The following is a 27,996-nucleotide window of genomic DNA, read 5'->3' as shown; positions in this document are numbered from 1 at the left end:
TAAAATAGAATTCTTTATTAGCCAAGTGTGATTGGACACACAAGGAATTTGTCTTTGGTGCATATGCTCTCAGTGTACATAAAAGATACATTCATCGAGAACCATAAGCTACAACACTTAATGATAGTCGTAGGGTACAAATAAGCAATGAAATCATATTAGGAAACAGTCAATATAAATTGTAAGGATACCAGGTTACAGTCATAAGTGGAAGAAGATGGGGGATGGGAACAATGAGAAGATTAATAATAGTGCAGATGTAGTAAATAGTGTGACCGTGTTGAGGGAATTATTTGTTTAGCAGAGTGATGGTGTTTCAAAAAAAAAACCTGTCCTTGTGTCTAGTTGTCCTGGTGTGCAGTGGTCTATAGCGTCATTTTGAGGGTAGGAGTTGAAACAGTTTATGTCCCGGATGCGAGGGGTCTGTAAATATTTTCACAGCCCTCTTTTTGATTCGTGCAGTATACAGGTCCTCAATGGAAGGCAGGTTGATAGTAATCGTTTTTTTAATTTTTTGGTATCTTCACATCTCACAAGAAGCTCCTATTCTCATTGTGTTTGATCAGGAAGAACTGGAGCAGTTTTCTGAAGTAGTTATTCTTAATTTCATATTATTTTGCCTTAAATGTCTTCCTTTTTGCTTGATCATTTGCAGTGTCAGCACACTGGAGTGGTTTTCAGTCTCCTGAATATTCCTAACTTGAGACAGGAAGGAAGGAAGGAAGGAAGGAAGGAAGGAAGGAAGGAAGGAAGGAAGGAAGGAAGGAAGGAAGGAAGGAAGGAAGGAAGGAAGGAAGGAAGGAAGGAATCAAAGCACATACCCTTTTAACTGTCACTTTTAATTCAATATCAAGATACTCTGGGACAATTCAATTTCACTTTCCATCTCTTTCCATTTACTTTGATGGAATTTGAGTTCCTTTTGGATTATAATATTGTTTCAGATCCCAGTATATCTCTGTTGCACCATTTCTTTTTGTGATGACACAGAAGTGTAAGGGCCTCTGATAAAATGTGAGTGTATTCAAGAGGAAAGGAAGTGGAAAATAATTGTAAAAAGATGAGACAAAAGAAGGAAAGTTTACACTATGGGAAGTTACTGAATTTCTACTTGCTTGTTTGCCATATTGGAAGAAAGACTAATAAACCTTTGTCTTAAAAAGATTCAGCTGCTTTTCCCACCTGGGGAAGAAACGCCTGTTAAATATCTGCCTCTTCATATCCCTCCCAGAACCAAGATCAGGTGGGAAGAACAAATGATTGGGTAACAAGAAGCTCACTTGTAAAAAAAAAATACCACAATAAATTTCTTCATAAATTTACATAGTCCAGAATCTGAAATACCTATAATGGCCATTTTCTTGGAATCGACACACAACTGGAAGCTACAATAAAGGCAAACTTAAGACAAAACGATCTTCTCTTATTGACATGTACAATTCTCGACCACGTAAAATGACAGTTGAACCTCAAAAATGCCATATTTAAAACATATTTATGACGGTTTGCAGTGTCCTGGGGTCACACGATCCCCTTTTGCAGCCTTCTGACAAGCAAAGTCAATGGGGAAACCAGATTCTCTTTAACAACCATGTTAATAATTTAACGACTGCCGTGATTCGCCGAACAAATGTGATAAGAAAAGTCGTAAAATGGGGTAAAACTCACTGTGGCGAATTTCTCACTTCGCAACATAAACAATTGGGCTCAATTGTGGTCATAAGTTGAGGACTATCTGCATGCTGAAGAAAATACTGGGGGGGGGGGAACGAGATCCAAATTGCTTCAGAAATTTTACCTCATAACTCAGAACCATTTTTTTCTATTGGTAAATTCATCCCTCTCAGGCTGTCAGTTGTGAGGGTCAGTAAAATCTTTCTTTCCTAGTTCAGCATACATAAAAAGGAAATCCATAGAATTAACCAATTAAATCTAAAGTTTACATGGATTCTCATCAAACGGATATGAAAAACTAGGTCATTTCTCCCCTTGGAGCTCTTTACACACTTCGCACATTTATACGGCTTCTCCATTGTGTGGAATCCTTTTATGTCTCATAAGGGACCGATTTTCCGAGAAGCCCTTTCCGCACTCCGTGCATTTATATGGTTTCTCCCCTGTGTGAATCCTTTTATGGCAAGCAAGAGCGCTAATTGCGCTAAAACTCTTTCCACATTCTACACACTGATGTGGCTTCTCCCCAGTGTGGATCCTTTTATGGGAAACAAGGTAACGCTTCTGAAGAAAGGCCTTTCCACACACCGTGCACTTAAAGGGCTTCTCCCCTGTGTGGATCTTTTTATGGGAACTAAAGGAACTGCTTTGACCGAAGCTCTTTCCACACTCCATGCATTTATATGGTTTTTCCCCTGTGTGTTTTCTTTGGTGGGAAATGAGATAACGGCTCTGAGTAAAAAATTTTCCACACTCCGTGCATTTATAGGGCTTCTCCCCGCTGTGGATCCTTATGTGGTAAGTAAGAGAGCAAATTGTGGTAAAACTCTTTTCACATTCCACACATTTATGTGGCTTCTCTCCTGTGTGGATCCTGTTATGGCAAGTAAGATGACTTTTCTGAGCAAAAGATTTTCCACACTCTCTGCATTTATATGGCTTCTCCCCTGTGTGGACTCTTTTATGACAAGTAAGAGAACTGGTCAGGTTAAAGCTCTTTCCACACTCCATGCATTTATATGGTTTTTCCCCTGTGTGTTTTCTTTGGTGGGAAATGAGATAACGGCTCTGAGTAAAAAATTTTCCACACTCCGTGCATTTATAGGGCTTCTCCCCGCTGTGGATCCTTATGTGGTAAGTAAGAGAGCAAATTGTGGTAAAACTCTTTTCACATTCCACACATTTATGTGGCTTCTCTCCTGTGTGGATCCTGTTATGGCAAGTAAGATGACTTTTCTGAGCAAAAGATTTTCCACACTCTCTGCATTTATATGGCTTCTCCCCTGTGTGGACTCTTTTATGACAAGTAAGAGAACTGGTCAGGTTAAAGCTCTTTCCACACTCCATACATTTATATGGTTTTTCCCCTGTGTGTTTCCTTAGGTGGGAAAGGAGATAACGGCTCTGAGTAAATTTTTTCCCACACTCCATGCATTTATAGGGCTTCGCCCCGCTGTGGATCCTTGTGTGGCAAGTAAGAGAACTAATTGTGGTAAAACTCTTTCCACATTTCACACATTTATGTGGCTTCTCTCCTGTGTGGATTCGTTTATGGGAAGTACATCGCTTCTTGAAGTCCCTTCTATATTCTGTGCGTTTATATGGCTTCTCCCCGGTGTGGATCCAGTTACGTGTCGCAAGTTGAGTACTTTTAGTAAAGCTCTTTCTATGTGCCAGATATTTAGAGGGCTTTTCCCTTGTGTGGCTTCTTTTATGGAAAATAAGTTGACTGCTTCTTGAGAAGCCCTTTCCACATTCCAAACATTTATATGGCTTCTCTTCTGTGTGGATTATTTTATGAGTTATGGGGGCCCTGTTTTTGTGAGAAAAAGGCAAAGTCCAATTGTAATTCTTTCCATTGTTTCTGCATATATAATCCTCTTTGGTTTGTGTTGGGTACTGTTCATTTACATCGGATTTGCGTTTGAATACTTTCACATTTTTCCCAGTATATTTGTCTTTTTTTTTTCCTTGTTGTGCATGGAAGTCTTGATTCTGCCTGTCAGTGGAAGATGAGCTTTTCCGATTCCAATTACATGATAGGTTTCTCTCATGCTTTTTTAGTTTCATTTGAATCGCAGGCTTCTCCATTCCATCTCCAGGACTGAAGATATGGAATGGTTCACTGGAATCTGTATTCTCCTGCACATGATTGCCTTCAAAGGAAAAGAGAAATGAAAACGATAGCAAAGTTAGAGGGGGGGAAAGATCACAAAATTAACAAACAATAGAAAATTTGAACATTAAAAAAAAAAAAGGCACACAGGTCTTCTTAGATTCAGAGAAGGTATCTGAGAATTTGAATTGGACTTCCGTGATTAAAAATTTGGAAGATTTTGAAAAGAATTTTATTAAAAAGCTGAAATCAATCTATACTTTGCAAAATAGCCAAATAATTGGAGATTTAACAATCCTTGTGAGACACACAAAGGGACAAGACAAGTATTCCCTTTGCTTCCCTGTTATGAGTATATGCTGAGGATTTGGTGGTGAATTTTGGAAGATCCTTTGGAGAACAGAAATAACTACAATGGAGGAATCGAGGTGAAGATGACAGAATTCAGAGAGATTGCTAAATTATGTAAAGGAGAAAAATATGATGTCATCTTAGCAAGAGAGGCTGAAACATAATTGTATTTATAATTGCTGTTAAGAAGATAAGAATCCACTTCATTATATTTTCTTTTTTTCTTTCTTCTTACTTTCTACTTATACATGTATAATTTTATTCCTCTTCAAAACATGTGCTGGTTTTACTCTCATAAATTTCTTTAATAGTAATTTAAAAAACAGCCCATGGCACCTAACTAACAAACTTGTCTTCCCAAACTCTCTGATCGGGGAGGAGTAAATTCTTACCGAGAGAGGCCACGTTCCTATAATTTTCCACCATGACTTCCCAATGCAGCGCTTTTTGGTCAGAATCCAGCTGAGACCATTCCTCCTCAGAGAAATGCACAGCCACGTCCTCGAAGGAAAAAAGCCGCTCCTGAACAAGAGGGAGGAAAAAGCAGAACAGACCCAGGAGGATTTACAAAATTTAAATGTTTAAATATTCCCAAGCAAAGATATACACTAAGCTAAATCGCTCTGCTTGGTAGGATTTCAAAATTTTAGATTGGACAGAGCCAAAAGTCTTTGACTGAAGAAATAGTTTGGGCAGGTTTTATTGAACTTCACTGATTCTACAATGCTTTCTGTGCCATTCATGAAAGTAATCTACTGGATTGATTGATTGATCGATATATCTGTCTGTCTATCTGTCTGTCTGTCTATCCATCTATCCCGGGGTGAAATGCTCCCGGTTCGGACCAGATCACCTGATCCGGTAGCGATGGTGGCAGGTGGTTCGGAGAACCGGTAGCAAAAAATCTCTCCCCCCTCATGCCCGGCTGAGCTGCGCGATCATCAGAGTTTTTTTGGTTTTTTTTTACTTTTAAAAGCATTTTTTCTTTGGCTGAAAAAATGCTTTTAAAAGTAAAAAAAAAGCCTCTGATGATCGCATGGCTCAGCTGGGATTGTCAGATCCTTTTAAAAGCATTTTTATCAACCTCTTTGGCTGAAAAGGTTGTAAAAAATGCTTTTAAAAGGCTCTGACGATCCCAGCTGAGTTGCCTGATCATCAGAGGCTTTTTTTTTTCTTTTAAAGGCAAAAAAAATGCTTTTTAAAAAAAAGCAAAAGCCTCTGACGATCAGGCAACTCAGCTGGGATCGTCAGAGCCTTTTAAAAGCATTTTTTTACAACCTCTTCGGCCGAAGAGGTTGTAGAAAAAATGCTTTTAAAAGTAAAAAAACGCCCACCCAGTCACATTACCCACCACCACCAAGCTATGCCCACAGAACCGCTAGTAACAAATTTTACGTTTCACCACTGATCTATCCCCAAAAGACTTTCAGCATAAAATTAATGGGCATTGGAATCCCCACCTCCTGTGGCTTCAACCCTTTCTGTGTTTCCAGAAGTAAAAGGGGAAGGGACATTTTTTCCAGCACAATAACAGAGTTGGACGGGACCTTGGAAGTCTTCTAGTCCAATCCCTGCTCAAGCACGGAAAATTCTATAACATTTCAGACAGATGGTTGTCCAATCTCTTCTTTAAAAAACTTCAGTGTTGGAGCATTCACAACTTCTGGAGGGAAGTTGATCCACTGATTAATTGTTCTATCTGTCAGGAAATTTCTCCTTAGTTCTAGGTTGCTTCTCTCCTTGATTAGTTTCCACCCTTTGCTTCTCGTCTTGCCCTCAAATGCTTTGGAGAATAGCTTGACCCCCTGTTCTTTGTGGCAACCCCTGAGATATTAGAACACTGCTATCATGTCACCCCTAAAGCTTCCTTTCATTAAACTAGACCAGTGGTCTGCAACCTTAAACACTCGAAGAGCCATTTGGATGCGTTTCCCACGGAAAAGAAAACACCGGGAGCCACAAAACCTGGGTGGGCATGGCCAACTCCACATCACTCACTTCCACCAATCAGATGACTCCCTCTCTGTATCTCTCTATGTCTCTCTCTCTCTCCCTCTCTGTCTCTGCCCCAGCTGCTTCTCCATCACCTGCTGTCGCTCTTTTCAGGAGTGACTGGGAAGGGAGAGCGAGGGGCAGGCCCAGCCAGTGGTGGGATCACCTGACAGGGAGCTATAGCAGAGGCCCAAAGAGCCGCATGCGGCTCTGGAGCCGCAGGTTGCTGACACCTGAGCTAGACACACCCAATTGCTGCAACCGCTCTTGCTCTTCATATATTTTAGTTTCCAGTCCCTAATCATCAAATCCAGGCACAAATCAGAGGATTACAAATTATTTTGCATACTAAATGTCCCTTGATTAAGTGCTCTTTCAGAAGCATTTTTTAATTACTGGTGGTTTTAACAATGGCAGTGCGCCAATGGCAGTACTTAGTTATCTTTCATTAGCCTTGCACAATTCCCAGTCAAAACGTTATAAAAGGTTTAACAATTCCAACTACTGTGACAATGTTATTCCCATTCTCTTGAATGAGTTTTTAAAAATCTAGTGATTGTATATATATATATATATATTTAATTTACATTTATATCCCGCCCTTCTCCGAAGACTCAGGGCGGCTTACAGTGTATAAGGCAATAGTCTCATTCTATTTGTATATTTACAAAGTCAACTTATTAATATATAACTTATATTAATAGTAGGAAAAGTAACAAGCAAATGGAGAGTTAAGTACTGATCGTAAAAATATCTATTAAGAATTTTGAGGTAATATTACAACCAATTTGACTCCAACAATGTACTTCAGAGAAGTTAAGATAACCGAGAGCATTTTGAACCTTCTATTGGCCGTTCTATGTTGTTCAGGCATTTATCCAACGGAAAAACGGGAGGAAAAATGGTCAGGAAAAGAGCTATGTATCCCTGCTTGAAGGGAGAATACAAATTACCGTAATAAATGAATTTGCTCCTCTTACTTGATTTGGAGAGTCAACCAGTTTTTCAGCTTTACCATAAAGATCAGAAAACTTCATTCTACGCCTCTCTGTGAGAAATACAGAATTTTAAAATGCATAATTAACAAAATAGGAGGAGGTATTCCATAGAAGAGAAGACACAGAGAAGGTAAGGGGGGGAATCTTTGATTACCTTCTGAAGCATCCTGACTTGGATCTTCCTCAGAGATCCTCCAGAAAAACAGCTCTTGAGAGACATCTGATGGATTCATCCTTCCCTCAAGATCTCTGATCTCCACAGGAAAGGGCTTGGAATATAAGCAGGAGAAGAAAAAAAAATAAAAAGACATCACACAACATGAAGTAGATAATTGTTCTATGAACACAACACAAGCCAAAAAAAGCCAACATAGTCCTAGGCTGCATAAACAGAGGGATAGAATCAAAATCATGTGAAGTGTTAATACCACTTTATAATGCCTTGGTAAAGCCACATTTGGAATACTGCACCCAGTTTTGGTTGCCACGATGTAAAAAAGATGTTGAGACTCTAGAAAGAGTGCAGAGAAGAGCAACAAAGATGATTAGGGGACTGGAGGCTAAAACATATGGAAAGCGGTTACAGGAACTGGGTATGTCTGGTTTAATGAAAAGAAGGACTAGGGGTGCACATGTTAGCAGTGTTCCAATATCTCAAGGTCTGCTACAAAGAAGAGGGAGTCAAACTATTCTCCAAAGCACCTGAGGGTAGAACAAGAAGCAATGGGTGGAAACTAATCAAGGAGAGAAGCAACTTAGAACTAAGGAGAAATTTCCTGGCTATTAGAACAATTCATCAATGAAACAACTTGCCTCCAGAAGTTGTGACTGCGCCAACACAGTTTTTAAGAAGAGATTAGACAACCATTTGTCTAAAATGTTATAGAGTTTTCCCTCCTTGAGCAGGGGTTGGACTAGAAGACCTCCAAGGTCCCTTCCAACTCTTGTTATTCTATTCTAACACCAAAGGCCAGAATCTCCATCAATAAGGTGGAGTGAGAAATGAATGGAACAAAGTCCTACAAGAATTAGTGAGACATTAGGAATGCCAGACAAATGTGAGAGGGAGAAGTGAAGAATTCAAACGTATTCTTCATTCCATTCAAGCGTCTTCTGGGCTCTCACCTGCAACTCAACCTGCTCTCTCTTCTCCTCCACTTGGCTCAGGAGGAAGCCTTCCGCCAGGGCCACTGCCTGGGAGCTGGTCTCTGCTCCACACTCCCGCACCCAGCTCTCCATCTCTGGGGGCAGAAGAGCCAGGAGCTGCTCCAGAAGAACCAGGTCCAGCATCTGGGCTTTGGTGTGCTTTTCTGGTCTCAACCATCGGCTGCAAAAGTTGTGGAGTCGGCTGCAAAGTCCTCGGGGACCCTCAGCCTCCTGGTATTGGAGGCTCCCGAAGTTCCCATGCCGAACATCTGAATAGATGGGTTGGTCTTTCGGGATCTTCTGCCCAGCTCTTGCCCATAGCTCTCCACAGCTCCCAGGCTGAACAGCAGAAGAGCCGTTCCCAGTTGTCAAAAGTTGTGTCTCCATTCTGTATCTGTTCTGTAAGGCAATTCCAAATTGGTCCGAGCAATCAGTATGGATCTCCGAACACCTTTTCGTTCATAGGATGGCTTCTGTTACCCCATCAGCAAGCCGTTCAGTCCTCTTTTGTCCAAGGGACAATTTTGTCTCTATGCAAATATGTACAAACGGCTTCCAGTTTGTCGATCCGACCTGGAAATTACATTCGGAGAATTAGAAACCTGCCAAGCATAAAACAGGTGAACCGTGAAAGATCAGTTCACAACCCATGAAATGCCAGGAAATGACCCCTTTTCCCTTCTTCAGGGTGGCCGAGTCAACCTCTGACACGCAGGCAGATTCGCACAACCTGCCCGGAGCCCAAATGGATCATCGAAACACAGAGCAGAGGTATCCTCTCTGAGCAGGGCCAGGAAGGAACAGCTTTCCTTCAGACATCGTGGGTGCTTCATCCCTGGACTTTTTTAAAGAAGAGACTGGACAGTCATGCCTCAAATGGTATAGGATCTCCTGCTTGAGCAAGGGGCTGGACTAGATGACCTCCAAGGTCCCTTCCAGCTCTATTCTGATTCAAGGAGATGGATGATTCAATCTATTCTAATCTAATCTATTAATATTAATTAATGTTAGTATTAATCTATTCTAATCTATTTTGATTCAAGGAGATGAATGTGGAGATGGATGATTCAATCTACTCTAATCTAATCTATTAATATTAATTAATTAATATTAATATTGATCTATTCTATTACAATTTATTCTATTAATATTAATTAATATTAATATTAATCTATTCTAATCTAATCTATTCTGATTCCAGATGAATCTGAAGATGGATGATTCAATTATAATCTAATCTAAACTATTAATATTAATATTAATTACTATTAATCTATTCTAATCTAACCTATTTTGATTCAAGATGACGACTCTGGAGATGGATGATTCTATTCTAATCTATTAATATTAATAAATAAATAAATAATTATTAATATTAATCTATTCTAATCTAACCTATTCTGATTCAAGGAGAGGAATCTGGAGATGGATGATTCAATCTATTCTAATCTAATCTATTAAAATTAATATTAATTAATTAATATTAATATTAATCTATTCTATTCTATTCTAACCTAGTCTGATTCAAGGAGATGAATCTGGAGATGGATGATTCAATCTATTCTAATCCAATGTATTAATATTAATTAATTAATATTAATATTGATCTATTATATTACAATTTATTCTATTAATATTAATATTAATATATATTAATATTAATCTATTCTAATCTAATCTATTCTGATTCCAGGAGATGAATCTGAAGATGGATGATTCAATTATAATCTAATCTAAACTATTAATATTAATATTAATTAATATTAATCTATTCTAATCTAACATATTTTGATTCAAGATGACGACTCTGGAGATGGATGATTCCATTCTAATCTATTAATATTAATAAATAAATAATTATTAATATTAATCTATTCTAATCTAACCTATTCTGATTCAAGGAGAGGAATCTGGAGATGGATGATTCTGTTCTAATCTAATCTATTAATATTAATTAATTAATTAATATTAATATTAATCTAGTCTGTTCTATTCTAATGTATTCTGATTCAAGGAGATGAATCTGGAGATGGATTATTCTATTCTATTCTAATCTATTAATATAAATAAATAAATAATTATTAATATTAATCTATTCTAATCTAACCTACTCTGATTTGAGATGAATCTGGAGATGGATGATTCAATCTATTATAATCTAATCTATTAATATTAATATTAATTAAAATTAATATTAATATTAATCTATTTTAACGTATTCTGATTCAAGGAGATGAATCTGGATATGGATGATTCTATTCTAATCTAATCTATTAATATTAATTAATATTAATATTAATCTATTCTGTTCTATTCTAATGTATTCTGATTCAAGGAGATGAATCTGGAGATGGATGATTCTATTCTAATCTAATCTATTAATATTAATTAATTAATATTAATATTAATCTATTCTGTTCTATTCTAATGTATTCTGATTCAAGGAGATGAACCTAGAGATGGGTGATTCAATCTATTCTAATCTAACCTATTAAAATTAATTAATATTAATATTAATCTATTCTAATCTAACCTATTCTGATTCAAGGAGATGAATCTGGAGATGGATGATTCTATTTTAATCTAATTTATTAATATTAATAAATAAATAATTATTAATATTAATCTATTCTAATCTAACCTATTCTGATTCAAGGAGATGAATCTGGAGATGGATGATTCTATTCTAATCTATTAATATTAATTAATTAATATTATTAATCTATTCTATGCTAATCTAACCTATTCTGATTCAAGGAGATGAATCTGGAGATGGATGATTCCATCTATTCTAATCTAACCTATTAATATTAATATTAATCTATTCTGTTCTATTCTAATGTATTCTGATTCAAGGAGATGAACCTAGAGATGGGTGATTCAATCTATTCTAATCTAACCTATTAAAATTAATTAATTAATTAATATTAATATTAATCTATTCTATTCTATTCTAACCTAGTCTGATTCAAGGAGATGAATCTGGAGATGGATGATTCAATCTATTCTAATCCAATGTATTAATATTAATTAATTAATATTAATATTGATCTATTATATTACAATTTATTCTATTAATATTAATATTAATATATTAATATTAATCTATTCTAATCTAATCTATTCTGATTCCAGGAGATGAATCTGAAGATGGATGATTCAATTATAATCTAATCTAAACTATTAATATTAATATTAATTAATATTAATCTATTCTAATCTAACATATTTTGATTCAAGATGACGACTCTGGAGATGGATGATTCCATTCTAATCTATTAATATTAATAAATAAATAATTATTAATATTAATCTATTCTAATCTAACCTATTCTGATTCAAGGAGAGGAATCTGGAGATGGATGATTCTGTTCTAATCTAATCTATTAATTAATTAATTAATTAATATTAATATTAATCTAGTCTGTTCTATTCTAATGTATTCTGATTCAAGGAGATGAATCTGGAGATGGATTATTCTATTCTATTCTAATCTATTAATATAAATAAATAAATAATTATTAATATTAATCTATTCTAATCTAACCTACTCTGATTTGAGATGAATCTGGAGATGGATGATTCAATCTATTATAATCTAATCTATTAATATTAATATTAATTAAAATTAATATTAATATTAATCTATTTTAACGTATTCTGATTCAAGGAGATGAATCTGGATATGGATGATTCTATTCTAATCTAATCTATTAATATTAATTAATATTAATATTAATCTATTCTGTTCTATTCTAATGTATTCTGATTCAAGGAGATGAATCTGGAGATGGATGATTCTATTCTAATCTAATCTATTAATATTAATTAATTAATATTAATATTAATCTATTCTGTTCTATTCTAATGTATTCTGATTCAAGGAGATGAACCTAGAGATGGGTGATTCAATCTATTCTAATCTAACCTATTAAAATTAATTAATATTAATATTAATCTATTCTAATCTAACCTATTCTGATTCAAGGAGATGAATCTGGAGATGGATGATTCTATTTTAATCTAATTTATTAATATTAATAAATAAATAATTATTAATATTAATCTATTCTAATCTAACCTATTCTGATTCAAGGAGATGAATCTGGAGATGGATGATTCTATTCTAATCTATTAATATTAATTAATTAATATTATTAATCTATTCTATGCTAATCTAACCTATTCTGATTCAAGGAGATGAATCTGGAGATGGATGATTCCATCTATTCTAATCTAACCTATTAATATTAATATTAATCTATTCTGTTCTATTCTAATGTATTCTGATTCAAGGAGATGAACCTAGAGATGGGTGATTCAATCTATTCTAATCTAACCTATTAAAATTAATTAATATTAATATTAATCTATTCTAATCTAACCTATTCTGATTCAAGGAGATGAATCTGGAGATGGATGATTCTATTTTAATCTAATTTATTATTAATAAATAAATAATTATTAATATTAATCTATTCTAATCTAACCTATTCTGATTCAAGGAGATGAATCTGGAGATGGATGATTCCATCTATTCTAATCTAACCTATTAATATTAATTTTAATCTATTCTAATCTATTCTGATTCAAGGAGATGTTATGTTATGTTATGAGATGTTATGAGATGAATCTGGAGATGCTCCCCTTCCCCCACTCGGGCTCTTCCAGGAAGGGAATCCCAGATCCCCGCCGCCTTCCAGGCGTCCCCGCTTCCCCCTGCATGGGGAGGGCGGCTGGGGAGCATGGGACCCGGGTTTGAAGCCGGAGGAGGGCCGGGCGAGCCCCCCAGCCCCCGCCTCACCCGGGACCCTCCTGGCTCTCCCCCCGCCAGACTCTCCCGCAGCCTCTTCCTCTCCTGGGTTAAGGTCCTAGAGCGGCAAGCGTTTATGTGACGTCACGCGTCCCTCTGGAAAGCCAGCTGCGTCGTTCGCCCTCCGGTGGGGAAGCGCCCGGCGTTTACCTTGCATTTGGCGAGAGGGCGGCCCCTGGAGGATTCTGCTTGCAATGCAACTGCTCATGTCAGGAATGGAACCGTTTTCCCATGGAGCTGGGAAGTGGGGGGCAGGAAGAAGGAAGTTGTTATGCCCCCACATCCCTCCCCTCCCAATCCACAATCTTCTCAAACCAGCTGCTTTGGAACAACTTTTGAATGTATCCATCCTTCCATTTTCAAGGAATCATAGACTTGTAAGCAGTGGTGGGAGTCAAGTAATTTAACAACCGGTTTATTTATTTATTTATTTATTTATTTATTTATTTATTTATTTATTTATTTATTTATTTATTTATTTATTTATTTATTTTATTTTATTTTATTTTATTTTATTTTATTTTATTTTGTCACAACAATATATGTAGGAATCATACAAAAGATTATATAGTATATAAACATATATGAGTAAATATAAGGAGGTATAAGCATATATATAGAAAGAAGAAAAGAAAAACAATAGGACAGGAACGGTAGGCACGTTTGTGCGCTTATGCACGCCCCTTATGGTCCTCTTAGGAATTTGGTGAGGTCAATAGTAGAAAGTTTTTGGATAAAGCTTTTAGGATTATGGGAAGAGTTATGGGAAGTTCTTTGCCCTAATGATTTATTCCAACAACCAGTCTGCCAAACTGCTCAGAAAGTTAACAACCGGTTCTCCCGAAGTGGTGCGAACCAGCTGAATCCCACCACTGCTTGTAAGGTTGGAAGGGATTAGAATTAGAATTAGAATTAGAATTAGAATTAGAATTAGAATTAGAATTAGAATTAGAATTAGAGTAGAGTAGAGTAGAGTAGAGTAGAGTAGAGTAGGAGTAGGAGTAGGAGTAGGAGTAGGAGTAGGAGTAGGAGTAGAGTAGAGTAGAGTAGAGTAGAGTAGAACAGAACAGAATTCTTTATTGGCCAAGTGTGATTGGACACACAAGGAATTTGTCTTTGGTGCATGCACTCTCGGTGTACCTAAAAGGACAGGATGAATCATAAGGTACAATCCTTAATGATAGTCATAGGGTACAAATAAGCAATCAGGAAACAATGTCAATATAAATCGTAAGGATACAAGCAACAAAGTTACAGTCATGCAGTCATAAATGGAACAAGATGGGTGATGGGAACGATGAGAAGATGAATGGTAGTGGAGCCTTAGTTAATATTTGACAGTGTTGAGGGAATTAGTTGTTTAGCAGAGTGATGGCCTTTGGGGAAAAACTGTTCTTGTGTCTACTTGTTCAGTGCTCTATAGCGTCATTTTGAGGGTAGGAGTTGAAACAATTTATGTCCAGGATGTAAATATTTTCACAGCCCTCTTTTTGTTTCGTGCAGTATACAGGTCCTCAATGGAAGGCAGATTGGTAGTAATTGTTTTTTCTGCAGTTCTAATCAGGGGTGGGTTCTACTTACCTTTACTACCAGTTTGCAAAGGAAGCCTGTGCGCTTCAGCGCATGCAAAGCCTCTGCGCATGTGCAGATTGTCCTTTATGACATTTGGGGGCAGGGGGTGGAACCACCCGCCATTTTTACTACCGATTCACAAAAACCAGACAAAACCAGGAGCAACCAACCACTGGTTCTAATGATTCTCTGAAGTCTGTGTCTATCTTGTTGGGTTGCAGAACCGAACCAGACAGTTATAGAGGTGCAGATGACAGACTCAATAATTCCTCTGTAGAACTGGATGAGCAGCTCCTGGGAGATCTTCTGGTCCAACCACCTGCCCCAGGCAAGAGACTTTATATACCATCCTGGACAAATGGTTGACGAGTCTTTTCGCAAAAGCCTCAGACAATGGAGGATCCATGACTCCAGGAGACAAGCTGTTCCACTGATTGTTATCGCTGTTGGGAAATTTCTCCTTATTTCCCTCTTGAATCTCTCTGACCGGCTTCCATCTATTGACAGCCCGTCAATTATTGGAAGACGGCTATCATGTCGCTCCCAAGCCTTCTTTTTAATAGGTTAGCTGTTCAGCCTCTTGTAGAAAGCCCCCATCCCCACGCCCGAGGAATGAAGTATTTTGGGAAATATTAAAAAAAAACAAAAAAAAACCTGGCAGGATAGAATATTTCCCCTAAAGGAGAAATGGGCAAAAGTCTTAAGGGAGATGGAAACCAGGACCAGTCTCCCTGCCCCCAAGCAAAAACTGAGGCGGCCAGTTTTTAGAAATGCGGATTTGGTAATCCAAATCTGGTACCCCCTTATTGGTATTATGATGATTATTACTCTGTTGCTTTGCACGTACACTGAGAGCTTCTGCATGGGAGACAAATTCGTTTGTGTATCTAATCACACTTGGCCAAATAAAGTATAAAGCTCCATCACCGAAGGCTTTTAAGAGACTGGACAGCCATTTGTATAGATATAAGGCAGTGATGGCTAACCTTTTTGTCGTTGTGTGCCAAAAGCGTGTGCGCGACAGTACACGTGTCCTGGCACCCATAATGCAATGCAGAGGCCCTCTGCACATGCGCACATGACCCCCACTCTCCCCGCACATGCCCTTTGCACCGCGCATACGCACATCCCCCACGCATGCGCCCCAGCCCCACCGCACCCCATTTTGGGTCTAGAAAGCCTCCTGCACCAACTTTTGCCAGCGCGATCGGCCTGCCGCCACAGCCTGTTTGCAGAGGAAGTCGTGGCTCCTCCTCCTGCCAGCCTCATGTTCCAGGCAGAGTCCAGCATGGCTGGCTGGCTGGACGCTGCCTGGAGCACGAGGCTGGCAGGTGCCACTGCTGCCTTTGCCGGCACAAACAGCGCGTCCAGCATGGCTGGCATGCAGGCCATTCACGCCGGCAGAAGCAGCTCCTCCTGCCAGCCTTGCCTGGCCTCCCCCAGCGGCAGCCCATGTGAATCCCGGGCAGCGCAGCTTCAGGGTCTTTCCTGGTGGTGGTGGCAAGGCAGGCGGGCGCAGGGGAGCAACTGGCGGCAGCGCTCCTGGCTGGCAAGGGGGTGGATGCCTGGGGTTGCATGCAAGCGTCGACAGCAAGGCCTGTGCACACGCATGCTAAGAGGAGCTGCCCAGTGAGCACGCGCGTGCTGGGAAATGAACTTCCGGTTTCCGGTGCACACATGCCAGCTAATTTTCTGGCTACTGGCGTGCATGTGTGCGCGATTATCAGCTAGCTGGCTGATCTTCTGGTTTCTGGCACTGCCGCACATGTGAAGACCAGCTGATCGTTGGGTGCGCATTGCGCCAGTAACCAGAAAACTAGCTGGCCGGTGCGCATGCGTGCACTGGAAACCTGGAAGAGGAATGGGTGATGCCACGCATGTCAGGCGACATGGCTCTGCATGCCACTTCCGGCACAAATGCCATAGGTTCGCCAGCACGGGTATAGGGTCTCCTGCTTGAGCAAGGGGTTGGACTAAAAGACCTCCGAAGTTCCTTCCCATTCTAATATTCTACATTCTATGAGAAAATGCACCTTTGGAATGAATACAAATCTATCTCTGTGGTTATAAACGATTTTTACATACATGATAGCTCATAAACAGTAGACCTTCGAAAAGATTGGGTAATAAGGCTAGCATTGTCCTGTTAAGGTTATTGTTGTGGTCCACCAGCAGCCTGCGGAGCTGGCAATGGAGTCAGACTGTTTGTTTTTACACTGACTGAGTTTCCTCCTACCTACTTGGGTCTGGGTCACAACAGTTATTATTTTTGGCATGCTTTTACGTATATCTTCTGTGTGTCTTATACTATTATCACATCTGTGTTTCTGACTCATCAAAACTGACTCTTGAATGCTTTGTGAGATAGTGTTGTGCCTCGCCCGCCCTCCTCTCCTCAGCCGGGTCGCTCCCATCTCCTGCTATCTGAGTCAGAGACTGATAGTGAAGAAGAATGGCCTGGCATGCCTCCAGCCCCCAGCCCTGGCACCATGCCCGGACAGACTGAGCAAACAAACCTCCCTATAGAGTGTGAGCACGAAGCCAGCCACGAGCTAGAATTGCCGGCAGCTGAGGACGAAAAGACACAGTGGACAGATCCCCGCTTCCGGAGAATGGAGAGGCGACTTCAGCAAAAGGGAGGGAGGGGCAGGCCTGGATAAGTGCCGAGTCATGGAGCCAAACCCCATGGCCTATATAAAGGATCTGCTTTTTGGCATTCCTTGAGTCAGGCAAAGTCTCATCTGGTTGCTGAAGTCACACCTTGGATTCCTACCTGCCCTGAGAACTCTGACAGGAATTTGGCAAAGCTGCAGAGGCTTCGTGGCCACGCTTGATACAGACTTCCCAGACCCGGCTGTCAGAGGAGTGGGACACGACAGATATTTGTCTTCCCGTACAAGAACTTTCTCTTGATGAAGCTGCTTGATTTATCCATTCCATGTGTGCTAGACACAGCTAAGAACAGATTCAATGGGGTGGATATTTCCACAACACTAGGAGCTACTGCTAAGCTGCCTTTAAAGTAAACGATTTCAACCAGGACTCCTAAAACCTCTCCAAAAGTAATCCAACAATTGTAGTTTTTAATTGCGTGCAAGGACAATAAAATACATGATACGAATGAAATCATAGTATATTTTGTTTAATCTAAGGTTACAGGTAAATGTTTTGTGGGTGTTTTATTACTTTAATGTCTTTTAAATGGTTTTAAAATGTTAGACTTCTAAGTTTCTCAATGTCACTAGGTTGAGTCAGGCAGCCAAACAAATTAAACAAAGAAAGAAAGAAATGCAATGCCTATTAGCTTTGGTCGTACCCTTGTCATTCCACAGCAAAAGTCACAATCAGCAATTGGGATTCCTCGTCTTGTTTGGACCGGAAAAGCAAAATATGCCTGTGTACTGAAGCAGATGTATCATTTATATGGATTATTGCCCAAGTAGATCCTTGCAAGTGATTTTAGACGTTTCTTCCAATTCAGTCTCTTCTCGCATCCTCTGCATTGATATGGCTTCCCCTGTGTGGTTCGTTTTATGGCAGGTAGTAATGCTCTTTGCACATGGCGTGAAATTATTTGATTTCGTCTATCTGGATCTCCTGTTGGGAAGTCAGATATCTGCTCCGAGCAAAGATCTTTCCACACTCCATGCGTTAAAAAGGCTTCTCCCCTTCCAAGCATCCTTTTAGGGAAAGTGAAATCGCTAATCCATCTAAAGCCCCTTTCACATTCCATGCAATTATGTGGTTCTTCCCGCGTGGATCTCGTTATGTGAAGTAAGAGTACTCCTCCGAGCAAAGCTCTTTCCAGACTGCGTGCATGTAGGTGGCTTTTCCCATGTGGATCCTGTTATGGGCAGTAAACTCACTGTACCATCTAAAGTCCCTTCCACATTCCATGCATTTATATGGTCTTTCCCCTGTGTGGATCCTGTTATGGGAATTCAGGGTACTGACCCGCGTAAAGGTCTTTCCACACTTCATGCACTTGTAGGGCTTTTCCCCTGTGTGTCTCCTCTTGTGGAAAATCAGATAACGGTTCTCCAGAAAGGTCTTTCCACACTCCATGCATTTAAAGGGCTTCTCCCCTGTGTGAATCTTCTTATGGGAAATAAAGGAACTGCGCTCACTAAAACACTTCCCGCACTCGATACATTTATACGGCTTCTCCCCTGTGTGTTTCCTTTTATGGGAAAGGAGGTAACGGCTCTGAACGAAGGTCATTCCGCACTCCATGCATTTATAGGGCTTCTCCCCACTGTGGATCCGCGTGTGGCAAATCAGGTAGCTGATCGTGCTGAAGCTCTTTCCGCACACCACGCATTTATGGGCCTTCTCGCGTACGTGCGTCTTAGTATGGGAAGCGAGGGAACCGCTTTGAGCGAAGGACTTTCCACACTGCCTGCAGTTGTACGGCTTCTCCCCTGTGTGGACTCTTTTGTGGCGAGTAAGAGAGCTGCTTGTCGTGAAACCGTTTCCGCACACCATGCATTTGTAGGGTTTTTCCCCCGTGTGGATCCGTTTGTGACTCGTAAGGTGGCTGCTCTGAGCAAAGGTCTCTCCACACTCCATGCATTTATATGGCTTTTCCCCTGTGTGGATCCTTTTATGGGAAATAAGCTCACGCTTTCCCCTAAAGTCCTTCCCACATTCCATGCATTTATATGGCTTCACCCCTGTGTGGATCTTCCTGTGGGAATTAAGATGGCCGCTTCTTCTGAAGCTCTTTCCACATATCAAACATTTATACGGCTTCTCTTCTGCGTGGTTCCATTTTTGCGATGGGAGGGACCCATTTTCAGAAGAAAGAGTGAAAGTCAAAATTTCTCCGTCATCTCTGAATATATCGTCTTCTCCTTTAATCGGATATTCTTCATTTACATCTAATAATCCTTCACTTAGCTTCACAGATTTCCCAATATATTCTTTATCTATTTTCTCTTCTTCGACAAGAACATTTTGCACCTGAGCATCGATGGAAGACGAGCTTTCCGGATTCCAATTTTCTGACTCGTTTCTCTCATGGTTTTCTAGTTGCATTTGAATTGCAGGCTCCTCAATTTCCTTTCCAGCATTGATCACTTGGAACAGTTCACAGAAATCTTCATTCTCCTGCCCGTTATTATCTTCAAAGGAAGAGGAAAAATGAAAAAGATAGCAAGGTTAGACAAAAAGGTCAAACTGTAGGATGTCGTATGAATTTCCTTCTGAATGTTGGCCAAATACCAATATACAGGTAATCCGCGACTTACAACACTTCGTTTAGTGAACGTTCAAAGTTACAACGGCGCTGATAAAATGGGCTTATGACTCTTTTTTCCACTTACATCCATTGTATGACATCTCCATGGTCACATGATCAAAATTCAGATGGTTGGCAACTGGTTCACATTTATGACCAGTTGTGGGGTCATGGGGCCATGGGAGCAGTTTTTGCAAACTTCTGACAAGCAGAGTGAATGGGAAATCCAGATTCACTTAACAGCTATGCTACTAAATTAACAAATGCAATGATTCACTTAACAGCTGTGGCAAGAAAAGTTGTAAAATGGGGCAAACTCACTTAACAGATGTTTCACTTAGCAGCGTAAGTCTTGGGTTCAATTGTGGTCATAACTTGAAGACCACCTGTAATCTGATTTACAGTTGAATTTATTTAACATGCAAAACAGTTAATACTGTATGATTATTCTCTGGGCATCATCCCCCAGCTCATGTGATCAAAATTCAGATGCTTCGCAATTGGTTCATATTTATGGCCATTGCTGTGCCCCAAGGTCATGCGATTATCTTTCACAACCTTCTCACAAGCAAAAGTCATTGGAGAAGCCAGATTCACTGAACAACCAATTTATCAACCGCAGGGATCCCCTTAACAACTGTGGCAAGGAAGGTTATAAAATGGGGCGAAACTCATTTAACAGCAGAAATTTTGGGCTCAATTGTGGTCATAAGTCAAGGACTACCTGTGTTGTATGATTGCAATGGTATAGTATAGAAATGATAATCGTAAGTCACAAGCCATAACATATTTGAAAGAACCTAAACCACATTTTCTTGACAATTATCCATAATGTCATCCAGAGTAAACTTTAGGAAGAATCAGGAGAAACATCCACTGAAGTATTTAGGAGAAAAACTAACATCAAGCAACGAATTAGCAAACACCTAGAGGCAAACAAATAATAACCAAAAGTCAACATGGGTTTGTCAAAAATAGATCATGCCAGACAAACATTACTGCATTCTTTGACAAAGTGACAAAATTAGTGGACCAGAGGAATGCTGTCGATATAATTTACTTGGACTTCAGTAAGGCATTTGATAAAGTAGACCATAACCTACTACTAGATAAAGTAGAAAAATGTGGGTTAGACAGCACCACCACCAGGTGGATTCGTAACTGGCTGACCAACCGCACTCAACATGTAGTCCTCAATGGAACTACATCCACATGGAGGGAAGTATGCAGTGGAGTACCCCAAGGCTCTGTTTTAGGCCCAGTACTCTTCAACATCTTCATCAATGACTTGGACGAGGGGATAGATGGGGAACTCATCAAATTTGCAGATGACACCAAGCTGGCAGGAATAGCCAACACTCCAGAAGATAGGCTCAAGATACAGAAGGATCTTGACAGACTTGAACATTGGGCGCTAACAAAATGAAATTCAACAATGAAAAAAGTAAGGTTCTACATTTAGGCCAAAAAAACAAAATGCACAGGTACTGGATATGTGGTACCTTGCTCAATAGTAGTACCTGTGAGAGGGATCTTGGAGTCCTAGTGGACAACCATTTAAATATGAGCCAGCAGTGTGTTGCAGTTGCCAAAAAAGCCAACACAGTCCTAGGCTGCATTAACAGAGGGATAGAATCAAGATCATGCGAAGTAATGCCTAAATCGCACAAGATTTTTGTTATTGAAGGAACATTTGGGGAGTGCTCTTACATAAACCCTGCAACCTCTGAAAAATACATGAATAGTATCAGATGCTCCAGAGGTCAAGAGAACCCAGTTCTCTCACTCAACTTCTGGAGACCGCATAAAAGCACGCCTCATTTTTCTCCGCCTCCAAAAAAAACATGCAAAAATTAGAGAAACATTTCAACAATAGTTGCTGGGTTATGTCAAATTCTGGCACGTTTCCCCATAATTTCATGGCATGTCGCCTTTGACATATATTTGCCATTACTGATTTAGACCTCCCAATCCCAAGGCTCAAGATACAAATGAAAAGGCGGAGAAGTGATCTACTGAAGAGCCTGAAGAAATGATAGTCCTTCTGTTGAGATGGAGAAGGATCCAGGCCCAAAAAGCTGAAATTGGTATGATACAATGCAGCAACTCATCAAGCCAAGAGGTTAGGTTGTCACTGATAGGTGAACTAGAAGTAGAGAAATACAGGTGGGAAAAGGCACAGGATGCATCTAAGCAAAGAGGCATTTCCCTTGTTGAAGTAGGAGAAGGCCAGATCGTTTCCTTCTTTCCAAGGAAATGACAGAAGAAGTAACTGACTTCACTTGATTTCAAACTATCTTCCCAAGCTCTCTGATTGGGGAGGAACAAATTCTTACCCAGAGAGGCCACGTTCCTATAATTTTCCAGCATGACTTCCCAATGCAGCGCTCTTTGGTCAGAATCCAGCTGAGACCATTCTTCCTTGGAGAAATGAACAGCCACCTCCTTGAAGGATACAAGAGCTTCCTGCATATGGGGGGAAAAAAGGAACAGAACAAACCCATGAAGATCTGAAAGATCGGTTCCGTTGTTCACAAATTCAATAAGTTAAAGGGCCGTGCTTGGTAAGATTCCAAGGTTTAGTTGAGAATGTGTCTTTAACTGCAGGCATTTTACAGCAGGTTTTATCAGCTTCCTTGATTCCGCAGGACTTTCAGTCCACTTCAAAGAAAGAAACCCCATGGACGGATGGATGGATAGACGCATATCTATCTATCTATCTTTCTATCTATCTATCTATTGTCTAATGTCTATCTATCTATTGTCTATCTATCATCTACCTATCATCTATCGTCTGTCTGTCTGTCTATCCCTATCTATCTATCTATCTTTCTATCTATCTATCTATCTATTCTATCTATCTACTATCTATCATCTATCTATCTACTATCTATTTATATCTATCATCTATCGTCTATCTATCTATCTACAGTATCTATCAGTTGATCAATCATCTACCAATCATCTATCTGTCTATATATCAACTATTATCTATCGTCTATCAATCTGTCAATCAGCTATCTATCTCTATCGATCGATCGATCTATCAGCTATCTATCATCTATCTGTCTATCTATCCTATCCTATCCTATCCTATCCTATCCTATCCTATCCTATCCTATCCTATCCTATCCTATCCATATTTCAGTAATCTGGCTGAATGGGTGACAAACAAGAGAAAAATCCCTGGGAAGGGCAATTCTAAATCTTTCCAAAACTGGATTGTTTGGCCTCCAAATCCAGGGACAAATCAGAGGATTGCAAATTATTTTGCAGACCAAAAGTGCCTTGATTACATGTACTTTCAGAACCATTGTTACTAAGAGTTCTCTACAGGCATTGCAGATTGCCTGCCTTGTTCTTTAATGCAAAAAGCTTATTTTTCTTGTCAATGATTGTGAAGAATGCCTTATAAAACAGTAATGTACCGATGTATTTAACTTTTTATCAGCCTTGCACAATTCTAAGTCAAAAATGACCAAAATAACTGGTCTCTGTTTAGCAATTGCTGCCATTGAAGTACTTATTCCCATTTCTTGAAGGAGTTCAAAAAGGTAAAGGTAAAGATTCCCCTCCCACATACATGCTAGTCGTTGCCGTCTCTAGGGGGTGATGCTCATCTCCGTTTCAAAGCCGAAGAGCCAGCGCTGTCTGAAGATGTCTCCGTGGTCATGTGGCTAGCATGACTCAACGCCAAAGGCGCACAGAACGCTGTTCCCTTCCCACCAAAGGTGGTCCCTATTTTTCTACTTGCATTTTTTTTACGTGTTTTTGAACTGCTAGGTTGGTAGAAGCTGGGACAAGTAATGGGAGCTCACCCTATTACGCGGCACTAGGGATTTGAACTGCTGACCTATCAATCAACAAGCTCAGTGTCTTAGCCACTGATCCACGAATAGCCAACCGAATGAGTTAATTCCTGGCTTAAAAAAACATAGTTTACACAGAATCTGGAAATTACTAACCAGCGTCCCAACAATAGTCTTTAGATGAAGCTAACCTGACCGAGAGAAACTTGAACCTACTATTCCCCTTTCTATGTTGCTCAGAAACATGAAAATAACCCAGCCCAAACAAAAGGGGAAAATGGAAGGAGAGAGAGCTTCACTTCTAGAAGGAAAAAAGAGAGTATACAAATCTGAAAAAATGTATTTCTCTTTCTTACTTGATTTGGAGGTCCAACCACAGTTTCAGCTCCATCATAAAGATCAGAAAAATTCATTCTGTGTTTCTCTGTGAGGGAAAGAAGAATTTTATAATGCATAATTAACATAATCGGAGGAGATATTCTAATGAAGACTTGGGAGAAGATAACTAAGCTGGGATCTCCCTGGAAAACAGGAGGACCTTTGATTACCTTCTGAGGTATCCTGGCTTGGATCTTCCTGAGAGGCCGTCCTGAAAAACAGCTCCTGTGAAGGATTTGATGGATTTCTTCTTTCATCAGGATCTGTGATCTCCCTACTGAAGGACTGTGTTGCAGTAGGAGGAAAGAAGCAGAATTCATGAATATCACACAACACGAAGTGGATTATTGTTCACTGAAAACAACCTCAAAGATCCCACTATCCATCAGTGAGGCTTAATGAGAAATGAATGGAACAATGTCCTACAAGATTAACAGAGTTGGAAGGAGCCTTATAGGTCATCTAATCCAACCTCCCCCCTCAAGGAGGAAACCCTACATTTCTGACAAATGTCAGTCCAATCTTTTCTTGAAAGTCTCAAGTGATGAAGCTCCCACAACTTCTGAAGGCAAGTTGTTCCATTGGTTGACTGTTCTCACTGTCGGAAAGTTCCTCATTTATTTCTCCTTAGTCAGTTTCCATCCATTATTCCTGAAGAGAAGGACCAGGGAAGACATGATAACAGTCTTCCAATATTTGAGGGGCTGTCACAGAGAGGAATGGGGGGGAGGAGTTAACCTCTTTTCCAAAGCACCTGAAGGCCCGACAAGGAATAATGGATGGAAACTGATCAAGGAGAGGTTTAGGTTTAGGTTTAGGTTTAGGTTTATTAGATTTCTATACCGCCCTTCTCCCAAAGGACTCAGGGCGGTTCACAGCCAACATAAAAACAGAATTCACAATAGTCATAAATAAATTAAAAACAATATAAAAATCTAATTAAATTTTGGCTAACAATTAAGAATCTTTAAAATCAAATAATAAAACCCCAATTAAAAAACAACACATCACACATTAGGCCAGCCCTGCACGATGAAACAATAGAGTCTTGAGCTCGCGTCGGAAGGTCCGGAGGTCGGGGAGTGATCGTAACCCCGGAGGAAGCTCGTTCCAGAGGGTAGGAGCCCCCAAAGAGAAAGCTCCCCCTGGGGGTCGCCAGCCAACATTGTTTGGCTGACGGCACCCTGAGGAGACCCTCCCTGTGGGAGCGCACAGGTCAATGGGAGGCTACCGGTGGCAGCAGGTGGTCCCGTAAGTACCCCGATCCTAAGCCATGGAGCGCTTTAAAGGTGGTTACCAACACCTTGAATTGCACCCGGAATACCACCGGCAATTCAACCTAGAAATAAGGAGAAATTTTCTGACAGTGATAACAACCAACAACCAAGAACAACCAACCCATGGGACAGAAGTTGCCTTCGGAAGTTGTGGGTGCTTCATCATTGGCTTTCAAGAGACTGGACTGCCATCTGTCAGAAATGGTGTAGGGTCTCCTGCTTGGGTGGGAGATTGGACTAGATGGGCAGCAAGGTCCCTTCCAACTCTGTTATTCTATGTTCTGTGCTTTAGTATGACATCTCCATAAGTGCCAGAGAAGTCTGTGAAGCAGGGTAAAGAATTCACATTTTTTATTCCCTTTTGAGCTCCCTAAATTAAAGTCTCTCACCTGCAACTCGACTTGCTCCTTCTGCTCCTCCGCCTGGCTCAAGAGAAGACCTTCCACCAGGGCCACCGCCTGGGAGCTGGTCTCTGCTCCACACTCCCGTACCCAGCTCTCCATCTCTGGGGGCAGAAGGGCTAAGAACTGCTCCAGAACAACCAAGTCCAGCATCTGCGCTTTGGTGTGATTTTCCCTTTTCAGCCATTGCCTAGAAAAGTCATGGAGTTGACTAAAAAGTCCTCGGGGACCCTCAGCTTCCTGGACGCTCCTGAAGTTGCGGGGCTGAACTTCTGAATGGATGGTGCTTTCTTCCTCCACGATCTCCTGCCCAGTGCTTGCCGAGATCTCCCCAGGGCTTCCATCCTGAACAGCAGAAGGACCTTTTTCCGTTGTCTCACTTGCTAAAAGTTGTGTCTCCATTCTCTCTCGGTCCCGTATGGCAACTCCAAACGGGTCCAAATAATCCTGCGGCGCTCCAGTTGCCTTTTCATTCATAAGATCGTTTCTATTCCCGAAGGACCGGCCACAGCAAGCCATCAAGCCCTCTTTGTCCAAGCCATGATCTTTGTCCATTCGCGTAAATCATACCAACGGCTTCCAGTCGGTGTATCTGAGACGGAAAACAAACAAATAAATTTCTCAGAATGAGAAAGCGGCAGTTCAACCAATTGACTAAGCACCCATCCTTTCTATTTTGGGGTGTGGGAGAGGCACATTTTGTTTGAGATGGTCAGGGATTTCCGTGGCATCGATCAGAGGCCCTCCTCATGTGCATGTGTGTATGCGTGTGTGTATGTGTGGGTGGGTGGGTGGGTGTAGAATGGGGGGGGCGAGTTGGATTGCACACGAAACGCATTTTGGAGTATTTCCCATAACTTCTTACCCATAACTATAAATATTTCCCATAACTTCTTACCCATAACTATATTTTCCATAACTTCTTACCCATAACTATAAGTATTTCCCGTAATTTCTTACCCATAACTATAAGTATTTCCCATAACTTCTTACCCATAACTATAAATATTTCCCATAACTTCTTATCCATAACTATATTTTCTATAACTTCTTACCCATAACTATAAGTATTTCCCGTAACTTCTTACCCATAACTATAAGTATTTCCCATAACTTCTTACCCATAACCAGTGGTGGGATTCAGCCAGTTCGCACCACTTCCGGAGAACCGGTTGTTAACTTTCTCAGCAGTTTGGCAAACTGGTTGTTGGAATAAATCATTAGGGCAGAGAACCCGGTTGTTAAATTACTTGAATCCCACCACTGCTTATAACTATATTTCCCATAACTTCTTACCCATAACTATAAGTATTTCCCATAACTTCTTACCCGTAACTATAGTTTCCATAACTTCTTTCCCATAACTATAAGTATTTCCCGTAACTTCTTACCCATAACTATAAATATTTCCCATAACTTCTTACCCATAACTATAAGTATTTCCCATAACTTTTTACCCATAACTATATTTTCCATAACTTCTTACCCATAACTGTAAGTATTTCCCGTAACTTCTTACCCATAAGTATTTCCCATAACTTACTAGGGAAAGGTTTTTCTTTCTTTCTTTTTTTTAAATTAGACTGAACGTTCACCTCCTAGTGAATCCTAGGTTTTACACCACCTCCTAGGTTTACACAACCCGCCTAACCCGAAACAAGTGAACAAACCATGGAAGCTCAATTCGCATGGAACGAAACGCCAGAAAATGATCCTGGCTGAGGATTGCCCTCATTGTTTTTGTCCATGGTGTCTTTTGGACTTGCAAGGGGGTCTCCAACCTTGGCAACTTTTAAGACTTCAACTCCCAGAGTTCCTCAGCCAGCTTTGCTCAGCTTTGCTGGCTGAGGACTTCTGGGAGTTGAAGTCCACAAGTCTTAAAAGTTGCCAGGGTCGGAGACCCACCCACCCCTGCTTTGGAGTCTCCCTCTGACACGCAAGCACGTTCACACAACCTGCCTGGAGCCCGAAACGTGTCAGCCAAAGAGCTGTAAGGTTTCCACCCAAGCAGGGCTAGGAAGGAGGCAGCTGGAGATGCTGCCCTGGTTACTGTGTCTCCACCCACCCCCGCCCCAACCCCCACCTCCGAGGACAGGACGGACTGCGGTCCCTGGTGCGAATCCTGCGCCTCCTCGCCCGGCTTCTCTCCTCTCCTTGCTGGGCGTCTTCAAGGCCGGATACCTTCCTCTCCCACAAAGCTCGGGCTCTTCTGGGAAAGAGCCGCCCCTCC

General features: G+C 40.4%; 1 protein-coding gene across 1 annotated transcript; it reads right to left on the bottom strand.

The window, feature by feature from the left end:
- Positions 1–27,992, bottom strand: LOC131189494 (zinc finger protein 836-like). The gene is made up of 12 exons (XM_058165594.1): positions 27,850–27,992; positions 25,755–26,358; positions 24,259–24,373; positions 24,067–24,134; positions 22,238–22,367; positions 18,431–19,785; positions 15,856–16,208; positions 8,257–8,728; positions 7,286–7,400; positions 7,087–7,181; positions 4,534–4,663; positions 1–3,830 (listed from the first exon to the last, which is right to left on the bottom strand). Exons 2-12 carry the CDS (start codon positions 26,319–26,321, stop codon positions 2,017–2,019), a joined length of 5,214 nt encoding a protein of 1,737 aa, XP_058021577.1. The 5' UTR covers positions 26,322–26,358; positions 27,850–27,992; the 3' UTR covers positions 1–2,016.
- Between the last annotated feature and the right edge of the window lie 4 nt (positions 27,993–27,996).

The sequence above is a fragment of the Ahaetulla prasina genome, chromosome 2 (assembly GCF_028640845.1).
Source record: "Ahaetulla prasina isolate Xishuangbanna chromosome 2, ASM2864084v1, whole genome shotgun sequence".
NCBI classification, from domain to species: Eukaryota; Metazoa; Chordata; class Lepidosauria; order Squamata; family Colubridae; genus Ahaetulla; species Ahaetulla prasina.
This window is presented reverse-complemented; position numbering and strand designations above follow the sequence as displayed.

Bases quoted from the DNA above. Each gene is read 5' to 3' on its own strand.
- LOC131189494 (XM_058165594.1), bottom strand. From the start codon at position 26,321: ATGGACAAAGATCATGGCTTGGACAAAGAGGGCTTGATGGCTTGCTGT. The intron at 7,401-8,256 runs GTGAGAGCCCAG...TTATATTCCAAG, and splicing joins GAGAGCAGGTTGAGTTGCAG to CCCTTTCCTGTGGAGATCAG. The intron at 3,831-4,533 runs GTAAGAATTTAC...TTTCCTTTGAAG, and splicing joins TAGGAACGTGGCCTCTCTCG to GCAATCATGTGCAGGAGAAT.